A 20,591-nucleotide genomic window follows, 5' to 3' on the forward strand; every position below is an offset into this window, starting at 1 on the left:
TGGTAGGTTAAGTAGAGAATAGTGTAGGTCTTTCTTTCTTCTGGTATAATAATCATGAATGTCACTGCTATTTTTAAACTGGTCTATGTTGTTGAGAACTAATTTCATTATTGAGTAAATGTACAATGGGGCTGTTGCAAGAATATCTAACCTTTTAAACATATGCCTACAATGTGTGCAGCTATGAGCTCCAAACATTATTCTAAACATTTTCTTTTGAGCACTGAATACTTTTTGCCTAAGTGTTGAGTTACCCCAAAATATTATTCTGTATGACATCAGAAAGTGAAAGTATGCAAAGTAGGTTAGATTACTAATTTCTATAGCCTCAAAATTAGCAATTATTCTGATTGCAAAAATTGTCACTTTAGCAGATCCAAAATATGAATTTCCCAATTGAAAAATCTCATCTATATACACACCCAAAAACTTAGTATGCACTAACCTGGCTACTGACTTCTGTTGATGTGTTCCTTTCAGTGGAAAACTGGATGTACAATGTTTTTTCAAACTTCAGAGCGAGCCTATTTCCTGAAAACCAATTAATAACTTGTGGCGCTGATGAGATTGACACCAGTATTGATCTTAGTATCATCTTTGGACTAAGCAAAACATTATCATTGTTTAGTTCTGCCATCCAGTTCTTTGTAAGCCTTACTTGTGTAAAGAGGTGAATAAATGAACTCCTGATTATAAGGTGTTGTTTGGTGTATCTCTCCCAAGCATCCACCTCACTGGTGACCCCGAGTTGTAACGTCTTCCGTTTTCGCCGTTTTACTGTGTCCGCAGCCGCCACGTTGGTTATTTTCGTGTGTATTACATCAACACAACATTCGAACAATGGCTTCGGCCCAACACCTAATGCTGGATTTTATGATCAACATACATCATGTTGCGGGCGATGTACACATGCCAGGACTGCAACACAATGCCTCTCACCTGTCGATTATGCTGATTTCGCAGGATGTTTTCGTGCCTGCAACAATAAATGAGGTTACGAGTGTGCATGACTCCAGCTATCAGATGCCTTTGTTCCCGCCACATGTGCCCTCCCACATCGACGGTGCAGCTACCTCTTATGGATCTCCGTGCAGTGTGGGATCAATGCAGATTTATGCAAATGCTTCGTTGGATAACCTACCACCAACAGGACAACGGTTTGCCACACCGCAATCCGTGCAGTACCACGCAGATTCCTGCCACGTGGCCAGAACTGCTTTGTTCACAGGTCCACCTCCTCAGCATCTGACCACGCCTGCGCCTGCCTCGGTTCAGCATCAGCACATGCCTTCCTGCTTCAATACCTCGGCCTGCAACAGGAACAATGGGTTGTTATCTGTGCCTGTCCTCCATGTCCGTCCTACTGCTACGCCTCAGTGTTTTTAGCCATGACATTCACCTTATCCGAACACCATTTTGAGTGAAGTGACTATGAATAGTGAACATTCAGACATTCCGCCGGATGTTTGACATCATTTTCCTCACTGTGCTTCTGGACAGCCCACAGCTCCACAGCCTCCCTGCAACACAGGTGGCTCCGACTCTGATCGCACGTCGAGTTTTCCGTGGACCAGCATGCATTTTCAAACTTTGAACTTTTTCTCACCTGTCGCCCACATGCCGGCTCCAGTCGAACTTCTGCAACTGCAACTGACACATTACAGTGTCTCACCCACGTCAGCCTTCTGCGTCGTGACGGATCGCACTCAACCACAACGCGTCACATTCACGCTGCCACCCGAACAGCTGTCGTTGCCACATTCCCTGGAGACACACTCTCCTGGATACTGCAGCAACAACAGCTCGTTTCAGGCAGTGCACCAAAGAATTCAACTCAATCTGTTCTCCCGAACATTCTACAATGCTTACCGATGCTGCCGCCATTCAGTCCCAACAGGGCAACAACCTGGTTCAAAATTATGGATGAAGTGTTCGACCATTTCAAATTCGACGAATCAACCAGATTTCTGTGCCTTATCACCCACCTGCACGACCAGGAGGACTTGAATGTCTGACCTGGTCGACGCCCCAGACTCTGCTACCCGGTACCCTCTAGCCAAAAAGACAATTCTACGATGGCTTGCACGTTCAACTGAGACAGCAATACGGCAAGTGCTCCACGACGAGCAACTAGGCAACGACAAACTTTCACAACTATGGAGACGGCTACGGGCCCTAGTCAGCGACGATCTACTCTCTGACACAGCTCTCCTTGCCATCTGGTCAGATAAACTACCTCCTCACATCCGCTTTTGCTCTGGCTCAGAGGTCTCCCGAACCTGTCGAGCAACAAATGACAATTGCTGACAAACTATATGATGCTTCACTGCTCTATTTCGCCAGCCACTGCCTACCTGGCAAGCTCAGGTTCAGGCTCCCTATCCCACGGCTGGACGCGGCTGGGCCTGCACTATACTGACTGCTCCGCTTGCTCTGGGATGCAGTAAACAAGCAACTGGGACGTCACCGGCTCTGCCCTCGGTCACGTCCCCTCCTGCAACCAAACCGGCTGTGGCCACCAAGCTTAAAATACTGCCTCTGGCAACGAACTTTCCACAGGAAATGCAACCACACTACCCATACTGTTACTTCCAAACATGGTTTGGTGAGGCGGCACGGAAATGCAGACCACCCTGCTGCTTCCCAAACGCCAACCGCAGGTAGGTCCGGGTGCCGCCTCCTGCACACAACATGACAGGCACCTCCCAGTGCTCCATTCTGTCCGGGAACAATTGGATAATTACGGACCACTTTATATTAAAGATATTTCGTCAGGACACTATTTCTTAGTGGACACAGGTGCCGATGTTTCGCTGATGCCTACGTCCTTAGTGTCGTCGAACATCCACCCTCATCATACTTCACTGCAAGCTGTGAATTCTACTAAACTACAATGCTCAGGTTCAACCTCCCATGTCATGTCACTCTCCGCAAACTGCAAACTCAAGTGGGCTTTTTTAGTGTGCAATATTGAGGAATCTATACTAGGCATTGACTTCTTGCAACACCACAAACCTTTCACCGGACCTAGTGTGAAACACCGTGTACAACGCACAAATGCCTTGTCGAGCTTGAAAACATCACTCGCCTATGATGCAAGGAAAACTTCGAGCTCTCCCTCTGGCTCCATGAAACTTGGATCCAGCCTCCAGCTATCCGACGCAGCAAAGGAATAACAGACACTGCAGCAAGGCCAAAGCAAGGCCAGTAAGTGTGTTTGTAGTTCCAGCAATCAAGCCGCCATGTGCTTACCTCCCACTACCCTTCGCAACTGTGCTATCAAGTCTACCATAACGTGTACTGACATTTCCACAGGACCACACCCCCCCCTAACACAGCAGCATTTGACACTCGGCCGAACACAAGTGAGCATGCTTAACGAGCGTCACGTGTTCCTGAACTGACAGCTCCTGCCCCTCCCCTCGCGGGTAGCACCTCAAACTATGCAACTTCAGCTCCTGCGCACCGCCATGTGACCGCCACTGACAACACAAACAGTGCACTCGCACCTAACTCTTCGCCCGCAACCGTGCTGCCACAGGTCGCGCTCTAGGACAATGGACTCACTAACGGCCCACAAGCTCTACTGAGCTCACCCAACCACGGTGCCACTGCTTTGGGCTGGCGGACATCTTGTCATGTTGACTCCTAGGACACTTTGCCGCCTCGGCTCCCATCGGATCCGCCGAGTGGCTCCGAACACCACGACCTCACCTCGCCTGCCCCACCCGCCACACATTGTAAACAAACCGCCTCCCATGCCGCCGGCAACATTTCCGTTGTTACCAATGGCATGGTTCACAAGATTCGCCTCACGCCAGGCCCCCCGATCTCCAGTAAACCACGTCGAATTTGTCCCGAGCGCCTCTCCGACCTTAAAAAGCAGATTTCTGAACTTCTAAGCTCCAGCGTCAACAGACCCTCTGCCAGCAGCTGGTCTATGCCCATTCATATGACACCCAAGAAAGACGGGTCCTGGTGCATGTGTGGAGACTACCGTCGACTAAACGCACGAACAATCATGGACACCTACCCAACATTGCCGACTTCACCGGTTCCCTCGCAGGTGCGTCCACGTTCTCTGTCATTGATTGCAAACGGGCCTACCACCAGTTCCCCATGGCTCCTGAAGACATCAAGAAGACAGCAATCGGGTTATTTCAGTTTCAATTAATGCCCTTCAGTCTGAAAAACGCAACCCAGACATGGCAACGCTTCATCAACGAAGTGCAATTAGAAGTAAAATTCTGCTTTGCATATCTTGATGACATTCTTGTGTTTAGCTCCTCCATCGAGGACAACATTCGACATGTGAAAACTGTTATGGACACTCTCGCGGCAGCAGACATTGAGACCAACAAGGACAAATTGCAGCAGCATCAACCCACTGTCACTTTTCTTGGTTTTCGGGTCTCTGCCAACAGCATTCTGTGGATGGTTAATTATTATGGCCGTCATCTACTGTGGTCTGTGGAGATTCAGGCTCCACTGACGGACGCCTTGGCAGGCACCAACACTTCTGTATCTTGGCCTGTTCCATGGACCCCTTGTATGACTGACTCTTCCACTGGCCTCAAAAATCTTCTTGCCAAGGCCTGCACCATCGCGCATCCTCATCCCAATGCACAGCTTTTCATCACCACAGATGTGAGCAATACTGCCATCGGTGCTGTCCATAGCCAGACAGTCGACGCCCAACTTCGCCTCTGCAGTTCTTCTCGTGCAAGCTGACCAATGCACAACGGAAATATTCCGGGTTTGGCAGGGAGTTGCTCGTGGTCTATGAAGCGATAAAACATTTTAAGACCTATGTTGAGGGATGCCCTTTCTATGTTTTAACAGACCACAAGCCCCTGGCTGCGGCCATATCAAACCCGCCAGTTGACACGCCTCCTCGCCGTTTCAGATACATGGACTTTATATCTCAGTTCACCACCAATGTCAGACACAGAAAGGGTGCCTGCAATATAGTTGCTGATTTCCTTTCATGAGTAGACGCCGTTCATTCGCTGTTAGACCTCTCTGAACTGCCTAACCTCCAACCCGCTGACTAGGACACATAAAACCTAATTTCAGACTGTACCTCTTCACTACACTTCATCCGCACCACCTTCCCTGGCATTTCTGTTGAGATCTGGTACGATGACAGTACAGGCACGTTACACCCCCTCATCCCAACCATGCTCTTTCGAGCTGTCTTCAACGCACTGCATAATTTAGCCCACCCCGGTGTTCGTGCGTCTGCCCGCCTCATGACAGAGTGCTTTGTGTGGAGAAATGTCAATACGGACTGTCAGCAATGGGCATGCTCCTGCGTCGCATGCCAACACTGCAAAGTACAAAGTACACAAGCACACTTCACCCCCCCCCCCCTTTGGCGCGTTTTAGATCCCTCCTGGGCCTTTCCAGCATATTCACATTGACATTGTCGGCCCTCTCCCCCCCTCTAATGGCTTTCGTTTCATTCTCTCTTCTATCGACCGAACAACTCGCTGGATCGAGGCTGCCCCCTCCCCAATATCACGGCAGAAACTGTTGCTTGAGCATTTGTCGAGTCATAGGTATCGCGTTTCGCATGTCCAGTTATCATCACGACTGACCAGGGCAGACAATTTGAGTTGGCCCTGTTCAATGAGATCTGTAACATTTGCGGCATCCAGCGCATCCATACCACAGCATATAACCCGCAAAGTAACAGGGTAGTTGAGCGCTGGCACCGCACTTTCAAGGCGGCTCTTCAATGCCACGACTCTCTTTGGATGGAGGCCCTTCCCCTTGTGCTACTCAGCATTCATGTGATCTATAAAGAAGACCTTAAAGGCACAATTGCCGAGATCGTAGACGGGCAGAACATTGTTCTCCCTGGCGAACTTGTGAGCCCTACTGCTTCTCTCCCTCAGTCTGACTTACCTTCCTTCGTGGACCGCGTCAGATGCCATTTCGTCAACCTCCACATCCCTCCACCCGCCATCCATTCCCGCCCTAAGGTTCACATCCCAAAATCTCTGAACAATTGCGAGTACTTCATGCTCTGTGATGACACTGTCCATGCTCCCCTCCAATCCCCATATACCGGTCCATACCGAGTTCTCCAGTGCTCAGCCAACACCTATGACATCCAGATAAAAGATGCAACTGTTACAGTCTCTCTCAGCAGACTTAAGCCTGCTCATGTTGAGCCCACTTCTATACCCCTCCAGGCCACGACCACGCCACTCACTGTCATGGCTCATAACGTTCAACCACTCCCTCCACATCGGACTTAACCACTCAGTCGTGTGACTTCCAGCTTCAATCGCCAAGCTCTTCTCTGACATCACCCTCTACTCCGGTCTCATGCACTCCGTCAAGTGATCACATGCTACCCACTTTGAGCTTCCCTACGATCACACACTCACTACCGAGCCCTTCTCTGGTCCCTTCGACCTCTCCCCCATCGCCTGCCTCGCCCTGTCGAGGTTTCTCACCCCCCCCCCCCATCTTTAACATGCCCTTGCTCGAGGTGTTTGTGCCTGTCCCCCCCGAACATAATCCACGACATCTCTATAATATTATGTGATGACACACTATTCGTCTTGTGTTTCCCTTCATCTGGTGCTCATGACACGACCTCTGCCATTCCCTGCCACCTGGTGAAATGTGTTACCCTCTCGCCCGACGTCGACCTGGACATGCTGCGTGTGTTCACCACATCCACCGGAGATATCGTCGTTGTCGCTCCGTTAGTCCCGCAAACTGCCGGCCTACCTGCCGCCACACGACCAGCACGCCCAGTACAATGCTCGGCGTGCTTCAACAACTTCCAGGTTCGGTGGCCAGACCTTCCTTCACGACATCTACCCACACAGCTCCCTGACGATGCTGTCGAGCTGACCATGGTCCGGCTCCCGCAGACCACCCCTGCCAACGCCTTAGTCATCCCCCCCCCCCCCCCCGGCCTCTCAGAAGTACTCCGCACTGCAGAGGGGGTGTGGTGCCAATGAGATCGACACCGGTATCGATCTTAGCATCATCTTTGGACTAAGCTAAACATTATCTTTGTGTAGTTCTGCCATCCAGTTCTTTGTAAGCCTTACTCATGTAAAGAGGTGAATAAGTGAACTCCTGATTATAAGGTGTTGTTTGGTGTATCTCACCCAAGCATCCACCTCAAACTTTTCCAAAGACATTATTTGTTTCATTTTCTATTGGAGTTTCTTTACTGGATTAATAATGACAGTTGTATCATCAGCAAACAGTGTCAGTTTAGCTTCTTGTTTCAGATGAGAAGGAAGGTCATTCACATATATCAAGAATAGAAGGGGACCCACAATCGAACCCTGTGGAGCACCTAATGTAATTTCACCCCAGTTAGATGAAGTGGGAAACTTCCTTAAATCACTTAAACCATATAAAGAAACTTTTTGCTTTATGTTCTGTAGACATGACTTCAATTACTCATATGCTGTTCCATTTATACTATAGAATTGATATTTCGGTAACATAATGTCATGGTTCACACAGTCAAATGCTTTGGAAAAGTCACAGAAAATTCCTATTGGTCATTTTACTATTTAAAGACTCTATTATGTGGGCAGTGAAATTGCATATTGCTGTTTCAGTAGCACAGTATTATTGAAATCCAAACTGTGATTTACTAAGTATCCCATTACTGTTGAGATGACTAACCACTCATGAGTACATTATTTTCTCAATGATTTTTGAAAGTGCTGTAAGCAAGGATACTGACCGACAATTATTGACATCTGTGATGTCCCCTTTTCTGCAGGGAGGCTTGACAGTGGCATATTTTTAACTTTCTGGGAAAATACCTTGAGTCAGTGATGCATTAGATATGTGACAGAACACCAGCTGTAACTGCTTCACATTGTTTTAATATCTTGATAGAAATGTCATCTATTCAAAAAGAACATTTCTTTTTCAAAGATTTAATGATTTTCCTTATTTCACGTGAAATTGTTAGGTGAAAATTAAGCTGATTAAGATTTCTCAAAACTGACTCTTCCATGTACTTCTTGCTTTTTCTTTTGAACTATTCTTACCAATTTTTTCACCTACACTTAAGAAATGGTTGTTAAATACATTAGCTACTTGTGTCCTGTTGGTTAAGATGGTATCACTCTGTAATACTACCTACCCCAGTGGTTACGTTTCCTGTCTCCCTTCTAAAAACATTCCATATTGATTTGATTTTATTGCCTGAGTTGTTAATTCCACCTCTAGTAAACATACTTCTTGATTTTCTGACAACTTTTCTCATCTTGAACGACCACAGACAGTTTCAAGGAATAATTACTAGTTTTGGCCATTGCCAGCCATCTTCAGATCAACTAGACATGCTGTTCTTTCTAAAATGTGGCCACTCTATTTTATAGAACTAAATGAGAATTAATTTATTATTTCTGATAATGATAATGGCACCTGTCTCTGCCCCTATGCAAAATTTTTCTCCTCTCCCTTGATTGAGAAACTTTTATAGAGATATTTGAAATAGACTTCTCATTATAATCATCATATGTATAACGTCTAAATGAGTAACTCCTGTTTCTAATAGTTTCATACTAACCTTATTGACATAATCTGTATGGTCAATCCATTCCCCATGTCTCACAGGATCTTGCTGGAATAAAAAGAAATGTGAGATTACACACTCTAGATTTCACATTATAATCAAGTTTTATATGATAACTGAAGTGATAAGTGCAACAGAAAACACCATAAAACCAAAACATATTAAACAGAAAACAAATATTATATTTCAGGAAGTTACTACTCTTTATTTTTTTCTGTAGAATAATTTCAAACAGGTCTGAATGAGACTGTAAAGCATTTTAATGGAGGTACAGATCAGTATCAAGATCTAGAATTGAAACAAATCAGTTTCAAGGTGGGAAGTGGAGGAGCTATAGCAGTTATTTGTGTGATTCAATATTAATTGGTAATCTATGTGAAAAAAGATGTTAGAGAAAGAATGCTTAGAATGAAAAGAATAACAATAAGAAGAAGACAAGGGCAAGAGGAGAAGGGATGGAGGGAAAATAATAACTGAATAATGGTTGCAGCTTACAAGACCCATTTCCATACATTACAAGCAGACAATTATTTCAGATAAGAGGAGGAGGAAAAGCATTAGGAAATGAGGACAGAGTAGGCAGAAAAGCTTGGAAGAACTTTTAAGCTGAAACCTGAAAACAAAATAAGTCACAACAGAGCATTTAGGGTAAGGTCCCAAAATAACTTTCACTTATTATTGATGATAGTTATCCCCTTTATCCAGTATCAGGTCAGCATGGGAAGTTTATTATACTTCTCTACTTTCCCCAATTTTTCACCATTCTTCTTCTATCTTCTGTAACTGTTTGTTTGAGTCCAAGTTTCTTCTTCTTAAACTGGTCTTGATGAAGTCAGTCTCCCTTGTGTGGGTCTTCTTCTTGTCCTCAATGTAGGCCTTCATAATTTATTTTCATATTCGTCTACCTTCCATTCTCTGTAAACATCCTAACAATTTTAATCTATTCTTTTCATTTCTTTCATTCCAATTTTCTTCCTAACATCTTCTTTCCTCACTCTGTGTTTCCTAATTTTTCCTATCATACTCATACTTCTTAGGAATTTCTCTTCTTGTCATTGTCCAGCTCTTTGATGCATATGTCAATACAGATGTAAAGTAAGTCTTGTACGCCACTTCCCTGCACTTCACTGTCACCTCCATTCCCCAGACTAAGCACCTTACACCATGGTAAATTGCATTTCTCTGTTGTACTCTTTTACTAATTTCTGCCTTCATCCTAACACATCGTATTATCACTCTTCCATGATGACTCTAGGAATATACTACAATCCCCTAAAAATCACTCACACAGAGATCATGAGGACAAGACTAGAATAATTAAAGCACACACGGAGGCATTCAACAATCATTGTTACCACATTCCATATGTGAGTGGAATAGTTAGAAAGTCTAATAAATGGTACAATGGGATGTACCTTCTGCCATACACTTCACATGGTTAGCAGAACATGGATGTAGATGTAGACCACACTCTTACTTTTCTACACACTGCATTTCATGCCATATTTCTCAATTTTTTTCATTTAAAATATCTAATTGTTCTTGTATGTCCTTACTGTTGGTTCCCTACCACACAATATCATCAGCAAATAACACTAACTCCATCTCCCTTTCTCCATGAGTTTATTATGTCTCTTTCACAATTTTATCCATCACCACTGAAATAATAATGGTGACACCACTTTTTTATGGTCTCAAACCTGTAACATTGTTAAACTAGTCAGTTCTTCCAACTTGAATATGGACACAGCTGAAGCTTTTGTCATACATTGCCTTTAATATTTTATAGTATGTTTTCCATCTCACATTCTTTCTGAAGTTCCCTGCACATTTTCTCTGGGAAAACTATTGATATATCTTCACTAACAAGGAGACCATATGAAGTTCCTCTCACAGATCTGATTCGTATTGACAGGGTGTGTAAGGCATGACCAGGATTAAACATGTGTGAATAAGAGGACACAACTCTCAATTTTTGAGAAAACCAAGTTTGAAAATTTTAGGTGTACTTACATATTTTATATGATCACTAGTAAGCAACGTGTCCACAGATGTACTCTTGTACAAAAACATGTGTATTATTCAGCAACACACATTTTCAATAACTTGCTAGCACCCATAAAAAGCTTAACAACCAATGAGATTCAGTTTAAGAGAAGCTTAAGGATTTGTTGGTGGCCAACTCCTTCTACTCCATTGATGAATTTCTCAGTAGAACCAACTGATTTGTGTTCATTGTAAATAAGTGTGTGTGAAGATTTCGATGAAGAATTTGGTACCATCAGGTCTATCAAGGAAGCACCACCGGACCGGACCTAGAACCATTCAAAAGTAACTTGATAAGTTGAAAGAAGGTGACTTTGTTATTGTCATGCATTAGGGAAAGCACTATCCAGGTTCACTAACAAAACTGCCTGATTTGGCAGGGAGGGGGGGGGGGGGGGGGGGGCGGAATTAGGCCCTACAGTGGACTGTATGGGCAAGGCCAAAAAGTTCTGGAAGTGGCCTGAAGAAAAGGATATTCTTGTTTATCAGTGGACTGAAATGCTCATGAAACAAGGACACTTTAATATTCCTGGTATGGCTCATTTTGAGTTGGTATAAGAAATTAGCATTAAAAAAGTCTGTAGAACAAAAATACTGGTTTTCCATATTTTTCACATCAAATCTAAAATTTTGTTTTCCCTATAGGCATTTCAATAAGTAAATAATTTTTTTTGCTACTTTGTATAGTCATTTCATTACCTGATCATTGTGTAAGGGGTCAAAATAGTCCAACATGTGATTTGTATTCAATTTGTATTAAAATAAGTGAGTGGTCCAAAGTAGCCCCAAGCAGGAGTTACATTAAAAATAAAAATAAAAAATAAAAATAAAAAAAGATAATTTCTTCAAAAAAAGTTGATACAATTACTTCTTTATATTTTGCTAATTGGTTAAAACTCATTGATAATCCATTTATTATACTTTTATTAATTAATATGCAAGTGAAAACATGAAAAACTGGCCCAAAGTACTAAAATGATGCATGGACAAATAAATAAATAACTTTTTTCCTTATTTTCATTTTCTTGTTGTTGGTTGCAGTTCATCACCTCTAAGGTTAGATTCTTGAGGCTGAATTTTTTTTAACTTTGTGGGTAACAAATGACACGATAAATATTAAGCAAAGTTGTTGCGATTTAGAAAGCGTTGTTCTTATGAAACAAAATTAACTTTTTTCTCACGTGAAGTTTTGGTGGCTATCAATAAAGGATTTCAAATTGATTCCATATTTTTAGTTTTCTAGGAAGCATTTGACACCACACCTCACAAGTGGCTTATAATCAAATTGCGTGCAAATCAAGTATCGCCTCAGATATGTGACTGGATTCATGAATTTCTGTCAGAGAGGTCACAGTCCATAGTAACTGATGGAATGTCATCAAGTAAAACAGATATGATCTCTGGATGGATAAAAAATCTACACACTAAGCAGCAGCAGAAAACACACATAAATGAAGGTTGTAATTAGGCAAGCTTTCAGAGCCAGTGGCTCCTTCTTCAGGCAGAAGGGTTGAAGGAGAAGGAAGAGAGGTGAAGGAAAAGGACTAGAGAGGTCTGGGAAAAGGGGAAGATTTTGGTCTCCCAGAACTACAAGTCAGGGGAGGCTTACCGCACAGGATGAGAAGGAATGATGATTGTTGGGGACTGCATCAGACGAGATTTGAAAACTGAAATTTTAAAGATGGACGATAGGGTAATATACAAGACAGTACTACTTAAACATCATGCATGAGTTAATAAGAGTGAAAAGCTAAGTGCATTGTGCATAACAGGGGTGGGAAGGGGGCAGAAACATCATGCATGAGTTAATAAGAGTGAAAAGCTAAGTGCATTGTGCATAACAGGGGTGGGAAGGGGGCAGTGAAAATTTTTTTACTGAACCCTCGCACCTCTGAACATACAATGCACTTAGCTTTTTACTCTTATTAACTCATGCATGATGTTTAAACAGTATTCTCTGTCTTGCATATAACCCTGCCTTCCAACTTCAAGCTCTCAGGTTTTCAAAACTTGTCCAGTGCAGTCTCTAACAGTCAGTCTTTCCTTCTCATCCAGTCTCCCCTGACCCAGGGTTCTTGGTGAATTTCCCAAAATCTACCCCTTTTCCCAGACCTCTCCAGTGCTTTTCCTTCACCGCTCCTCCTTCCCCTTCAATCCTTCTGCCTGGAGAAGCAGCCACTGGCTCTGACAGCTTCGTAACTAAACCTTCTTTTATGTATGTGGTCTGCCACTCCTAGTTGAGTAGATTTTTATCCATCCAATTACATTATTTTGTCAAAAAATGATTTTTTTCATTGCTATATTACAAGTGATTTCTGGCATTCCCCAAGGTAGTGTTAGAGGCCCTCTGTTCTTCATTATCCATATAAACAATTTATGAAACAATCTGAGCAGCCATATTAGGTTGTTTGCAGATGATGACTGTCATTTATAATCTAGTAAAGTCATCAGAAGATCAAAACTAATTGCAAAAAGATTTAGATAAGGTACATGTATGGTGCAAAAATTTGCAATTGATACTAAAGAATGAAAAGTGTGAGGTCATCCACACAAGTGCTAAAAGGAATCTATTAAATTTTGGTTACATGATAAATCAATCAAATCTAAAGGCCACAAATCCAACTAAAAACTTACTAATTTCAATTATGAACAACTTAAATTAGGAATAACATATAGTAAATGCTGTGGGGAAGGTAAAACAAAGACTGCATTTTATTGGTTGAACACTTAGAAAATGCAACAGAGCTACTAGACAGACTGCCTACACTACACTTGTCCAGCCTCTCCTTATGAAACTGCAATCACCAACTTTCTCCTCCAAATGCGAAAATACTTTGTTGATGCTGACCTACACAGGGAGAAACAATCATCATAATAAAATAAGGAACACAGAGTTCTCCCAGAAAGATATAAGTGTTCATTTTTTTCATGGGTTGTTTGAGAGTGGAATGATAGAGAATTATCATGAAAGTTTTAAAGGCACATTTGCAGGATGGGCATGGATATATAGCAAACACATAGATATAAGTTCAGAATATAAATATAGAATTACATAAGATATTAATTAGTATAAGCAGTTGTGTTGATTGTGGCATGCAACCACTGAAACATTAGAATAATTATGATGCAGTTCAGTTGACTTGCCGAGAAGACAGCACCTTTTTTGTTCTGGAAGCCATCCTGATCGGACGTCTTTCTGCCATAGCTGCAGATAATTATTTGGCACACCACCATCATTCTAGGAGATGCAGTCTCACTAGGCATACTCATAGTTGCACACAGCAACAGAATTAATGTAGGTGTCTATATGGCTTAGTTCAGTACAATATTTTGTGACTACATTGATATTAATTAATCTTGTGTTTCATTTATGTTGGAAGCTTTTGTTCCAGTTAAACAGCATCTTGGCAAGGCTAAAGGTCCTGTGTTACAAATTACATCAAGGTCCAGTATGAACCAAAGCTTTGGAATTATTCAAATTATGAAGTCCGTTATTTTCAGAAAAATCACGGTCGATTTACAATGAACGGACCTTATGCAAAAATCCATTGTCAAGCATGCAAAGTTTGTATAAACTGACCACATACTATTATCATTAATTATTATTATTTGCTGGTTCTTCAATATTCTCAAACCAGACAGTACAAGCCACGAAAAATCAAAAGGTGGTGTGATGAAGGACCTGCCAGGCACTCAAGTGTGATTTGCAGAGTGGCTATGTAGATGTAGATGTAAATGTAATACCAAAATTAAGATGAACAGAAGGATGTTCTGGAAAGTAACAAAAGATGCAGTAAAGAGATGAGAAAGGAAGTTTAAGCCAAAATAAGGGAGAAAGAGAACAGAAGTAGGAAAAGGATATTTGAAGAATTAAGAAGAAGTAAAAAAGGGAATAAAGGGTACAAGAGGAATAGGGAATTATGAGTTAAAATGTTAGAAGCCTTGATCATATCAACAGATAAAAGACAGAACTGGTCTGTGGAGATGAAATAAACAGTAATGAAGTAATGGAGGTTCCACAGGCAAAAGAAAAATGGAGTCACAAAGGACATGTTTCATAATGGTGTTGCATACTGTTGAACTTGTACAATTCTACAAAATATACTCAAGAGAGTAAACTGAATCTTTCAGTATCATCTTTTCCTATGAATAATATGATGCAACTTTTGGTCAAATTTGTGCAATACTCAGTTTTTGTAAGAGGGCTTGCTATTTTTATTTTATATGCTCAGAATGCAAGAATATGAAAACTCTGGATAGGTAGTCATCCTGATACTTTTATGTTCAATTTTAGCAAAAACAAATAAAAACATAATGATGAAAGTTATGCAAATATTATTTCACAGTGACACATAGATCCCTATTTTCTATTGCATGCAATACATGTCACAGCTTTTATTTAAATCTTTGTAAATGCTTTGAAATGCTTCTTTGCTGTATTAATATCTTTGGTCTAGTGCTGTGGATATTCTGTTCTGAGTCAGCCATATTGCAGAAAGAGTTATGTCTGCTGCTTTATGTAACTATTGTAAGACTGAGTCTATATTGAAGTGCAGTATATATGGACTTCTCTTTAGGACTCCAAAACTGATCTGTCAATGTGGTCATGCAAGAAAACACTGTAATAAATCAAAAAGTCAAGAGTAAAAATTTGGAATCTATTTTACAACATGCTTACATTTTACTGCTAGGAAGGTAAGTTTACATTACCGTTAGCAAAGTCCACATCCCTGGATAAACAATTACATTGTTATTGTTTATGTTATGTTGTGTTTAGTTTAAAGTTTCTACTGATCTTTACAGGTGTTTGATAACTGATTACACAATAAATAAGTTACCTAACAGTATCTCATTTACGGCTAGGCATGATGCAGCAGTTGAGCAGCATGGCACCTGTATGCAGAATGATTTCTAGAGAGGAGTTTACTAAATAATGCCAGATTTAAATAGATGATGGTTGCCTTTATGAAACAGTGGTTGGAAAACCATGGCTCATGAGACACATGCAGCTCTTTGACCCCTAGAGTGTGGCTCTTCTGCAAAATACCATGTGTGGGCGTGCATGTACTGCGTCACTGAAACTTCGTTGCCAATGTTGAAACACTGGAATTGTATTTTAAAATCTGCATACTTATGACTGTAAATTTCACCTGCCTCTGTCTGAAGCAATTTGTCTCCTCTCCAAGGCACCCCCACCAGCATCACTTGCCCCCCCCCCCTCCCCCGCAGGTTTTTCCATTCTGCACATTCAGAGTGCACAAAATTTCAGTTGGCCCTTAGCATGTGGGAGAGGTGCACATGATTCACGCATGAATTGAGTGAACCAGTCAGTCAGTCAAACAATCTTTTGAGTGTTAACATAATAGAAATAGCCATGTTAATTTCAATAACAAATCAAAAAAACAAAAATTAAAAAATGTACAATTATGTTAAATTATTAATGAAATTACCTTTTGGCACTTTATATTTCAGCTGGAAACTTAGGACACAGAGAGACTTAAATGCTTCCTAGTTTTGTCTGTTCTATCACAAATAGAAAATACCCAAATTTGAAATGTGAATATTGTGTCATAATTTTGAATTCAAAAACATAGTAGTTGATTCACAAAGCAGTTCACAGCAAAATTACTTTTATTATTTGTTAATCCTGACACGGAACACAGAAAAACGGGCTCACAAGCATTTTTACCTGAGCCAGGCAACGGTCCATCGTGGAAGACGACCAGATGGCTGAAAGTGGGTGGAGGAAGCCATTTAAGAGAGACTGCTGTAAACTGACCTTTTGTGCAAATGGTGGGAAGGTCATAAAACTCTCATGTTAGAAACTGGGAAGATACAGACAGAGTGGCTGGCTGGTGTGCGTATACAAGGTGTTACAAAAAGGTACGGCCGAACATTCAGGAAACATTCCTCACACACAAATAAAGAAAAGATGATATGTGGACAAGTGTCCGGAAACGCTTAATTTCCATGTTAGACCTCATTTTAGTTTCGTCAGCATCTACTGTACTTCCTCGATTCACCGCCAGTTGCCCCAATTGAAGGACGGTAATGTTGACTTCAGTGCTTGTGTTGACATGCGACTCATTGTTCTACAGTACTAGCATCAAGCACATCAGTACGTAGTGTTCATAACGTGGTTTTGCAGTCAGTGCAATGTTTACAAATGCGGAGTTGCCAGATGCCCATTTGATGTATGGATTAGCACAGGGCAATAGCCGTGGCACAGTACGTTTGTATCGAGACAGATTTCCAGAACGAAGGTGTCCTGATAGGAAGACGTTCGAAGCAATTGATCGGCGTCTCAGGGAGCACGGACCATTCCAGCCTATGACTCGCGACTGGGGAAGACCTAGAACGACGAGGACACCTGCAATGGACGAGGCAATTCTTTGTGCAGTTGACGATAACCCTAATGTCAGCGTCAGAGAAGTTGCTGCTGTACAAGGTAACGTTGACCACGTCACTGTATGGAGAGTGCTACTGCAGAACCAGTTGTTTCCGTACCATGTACAGCGTGTGCAGGCATTATCAGCAGCTGATTGGCCTCCACGGGTACACTTCTGCGAATGGTTCATCCAACAATGTGTCAATCCTCATTTCAGTGCAAATGTTCTCTTTACGGATGAGGCTTCATTTAAACGTGATCAGATTGTAAATTTTCACAACCAACATGTGTGGGCTGGCGAGAATCCGCACGCAATTGTGCAATCACGTCATCAACAAAAATTTTCTGTGAACGTTTGGGCAGGCATCGTTGGTGATGTCTTGATTGGGCCCCATGTTCTTTCACCCACGCTCAGTGGAGCATGTTATCATGATTTCATACAGGATACTCTACCTGTGCTGCTAGAACATGTGCCTTTACAAGTACGACACAACATGTGGTTCGTGCACGATGGAGCTCCTGCACATTTCAGTCGAAGTGTTCGTACGCTTCTCAACAACATATTCGGTGACCGATGGATTGGTAGAGATGATCCAATTCCACGGCCTCCACGCTCTCCTGGCCTCAACCCTCTTGACTTTCATTTATGGGGGCATTTGAAAGCTCTTGTCTACGCAACCCCGGTACCAAATATAGAGACTCTTCATGCTCGTATTGTGGACGGCTGTGATACAATACGCCATTCTCCAGGGCTGCATCAGCGCATCAGGGATTCCATGCGATGGAGGGTGGATGCATGTATCCTCGCTAACGGAGGACATTTTGAACATTTCCTGTAACAAAGTGTTTGAAGTCACGCTGGTATGTTCTGTTGCTGTGTGTTTCCATTCCATGATTAATGTGATTTGAAGAGAAGTAATAAACTGAGCTCTAACATGGAAAGTAAGCGTTTCTGGACACATGTCCACATAACATATTTTCTTTCTTTGTGTGTGAGGAATGTTTCCTGAAAGTTTAGTCGTACCTTTTTGTAACACCCTGTATAGTGGATGCAGGACTGTAAGCCATCCCCCTCCCCCATTGACGCTCGGAAGTCGTCAGGTTCTTTTAGTGAGCGACAGAAACATATATTTCATGGGCATGACTGCCTGGGAAGCTTAACAGCCTTCTTTCAAAAATTGGAAATGGCAGGCCTGTAAAGGTCACTCCATAAGCAAGGGTTGTGGTCCCATCTAGGTAGTTCTTTTTGCTAAGACATGGCCATGCTTACTGTGAGAGCAATGCTTCCCCAGTGTAAAAAAATCTTTTTTCGTACAACAGCGATTTGAGGTGCTAATTGGCTCCTCATTGTCAGAATCCCAGTTCAATGTCTGGATTGGCTACCAGGACAACAGAACAGTCAAGAGGTGAGATTCCATGAGCAGAGTATAGTTCGATTGGTTTGTGGAATGTGGGGGCGGTTTCGTTTTCCTAATTCAGCTCGCATGCCGAGGCTTGGTGGAAAGTGGTTGTGAGGATTCAGATGAGTTCGTCTTCTGGTCCTCCCCTGGTGGAGAATTTCAGGTCTTCCCTTAGTGGGTGAGTCTTGTGGTCTGTATCTTGTGGTTGACTATGAGCCTATGCAGTTTCCAACGGTACCAACAGTGGAACTGGATATCATCTCGGACATATCGTGTGCCATGAGGGTGAACTTATTCATCTTGAGTTGGCCCTCTAATGTCTGACAATTCTAGGACTCACCGTAGTGCCTGTGAGTTAAATTGGTTTGACCAGACCAGCAAACGGGTGCACGTCGCACTGAAATCTGCCGGGATTTCAGGCCTCTGATAGGGAAGTTTCCCGCGTTCTGATAATCAGAACGCCAGACCACTGAGTTTGCTTGTTATCATGGACATGTCAGGACATTACAGCTGCCGCAGCACACCGCTCCTCACCCACAGTGTGCTGTTTTCTGTTGCTGCCTGAATCAAGGTGAAAGGGTAAAGTACTGCTACATTGGTGTAGGGTTGTTAAATGATATTCACAGCTCCCTGTTCTGAGGTGAACCGTATTTTATGGTACAGATGATCTTGGTTGATTCTATATGAATAGAGTTGGGCCCTACAGTGCATTCACGTAAACAAAGTTAGATGCATTGTAAAAGGGATTAATTCAGGGGAGAATTTGTACAGCTTCCAGCCCATTGTATGGTTTGTCTATCAAACACCATTTCTTAACTGATTTGTGTTTGTCATTTTTGTGTAATATTTATGGCTGGTTCTGCAGAAAGCTGTAGTTACTAAACGTTTAATAAAACTTGTCATTATTTTGTAAACTAAAATTCGCCACTGTTCTCATTCATACTCCCTTTACTATTCACTGTTTTTATTTTATTGTGGAGGCACAATGGAACACCAGCAGTTGAAGGTTCAAGATTATTAAATTAGTAAATTTGAGTAAATTCACTGATTCACTTATAAGACTCATGTGAGCTGCACATGATTTGAAAGTTATTCCGAGGTAATAGTTTTCGTTATGTAAAGATAATAACATTTAGCTGCACTCAGAAAAATATTTATGATTAGAGCAAGCGACAGCTTGCAATTTGCGTCACTTGGCCAGGATCTTGAGTATGGTGCTTTTGGGAGATAGTGCGTTATCTTGCAGAACAGGAGCATCTTTTTCTTTTTTTTTTTTTCGAAGTGAGACTATGGTGCGCTGAGAGCATTTAGACTCGGGTTTGGCACTATATGTTGTATCTCAGCATTTTGTAGTATGCTGTAGTCATTTTATTTCATTGTACGTATTGTTTGTGTCATTTATTTTTTTTGTTTTGTTTTGTTTCTCATTGTGTCTTGTCAGTGTTTTCTGTGTCACTTGTTGTCTGATGTTGCATCGTTGCTGACAACGTTGTGCAAGCTTTGCGGAAGAAATTTGATTATGGGGATGTGTACGATATCTTAGAGAAGATTTTGTTTCATGGGCTTCGGCATAAATGTGTGCATTATTTAAAAGAAGATCAGAGTAGAGTTGTGGCGCGTGATGCGTTACAACCGGAAACTTACGGAATTAGCAATCGATTTGAATGCTTACGAGAAGCAAAGCTCTTTTTGTAGAATGAGAAAAGCTGCGCACTAATGTCGTCCAAAATGGAACACGAGCCAGTCATTGAAGCAGAACAAGATATGAAGGCGGAAGAAGCTCATTTAAATCACTCTGCAAACGAGGCACAAATGTCAAATGCAGAATACTCCGATAATGAGGATTTAGTTCACTCAGGAAATGAAAGCGACAACGATGGCGAGGTGTCGGGTCACGCAGGATCTGTAAAAATGGGAAGAGGTACAGTCAAGGAAAGTAACAGTCCGATACCGTGGGCAAGGCGTCATAGAGCATTTGAGTCGCTTGCATCTAATCCAGGGTATGTTACTTGAAGTACGCAATTAGTATCGATCATCCAGTTTATGCAAGAGGCAGAAAAGAGACAACGGCAGGAAGAAGACCAAACAAAGACAGGAGATCCTCATTAATGAAGTGAGTGCATATGGCATTGTTGGCCGCCGGCTGCTGTGGCCGAGCGGTTCTAGGCGCTTCAGTCTGGAACCG

The 20,591-nt window shown here is 42.3% G+C and overlaps 1 protein-coding gene across 1 annotated transcript in view; it reads right to left on the bottom strand.

The window, feature by feature from the left end:
* LOC124596603 (putative ankyrin repeat protein RF_0381) overlaps positions 1 to 20,591 on the bottom strand; it is a 228,725-nt gene that overhangs the window by 13,726 nt on the left and 194,408 nt on the right. The window contains exon 12 of the mRNA XM_047135813.1: positions 8,567 to 8,620. Within this exon, the coding sequence (XP_046991769.1) occupies positions 8,567 to 8,620 (54 nt within the window). The remainder of the gene's footprint in view (positions 1 to 8,566; positions 8,621 to 20,591) is intronic.

Source organism: Schistocerca americana, chromosome 1 (assembly GCF_021461395.2).
Source record: "Schistocerca americana isolate TAMUIC-IGC-003095 chromosome 1, iqSchAmer2.1, whole genome shotgun sequence".
Taxonomy (NCBI): domain Eukaryota; kingdom Metazoa; phylum Arthropoda; class Insecta; order Orthoptera; family Acrididae; genus Schistocerca; species Schistocerca americana.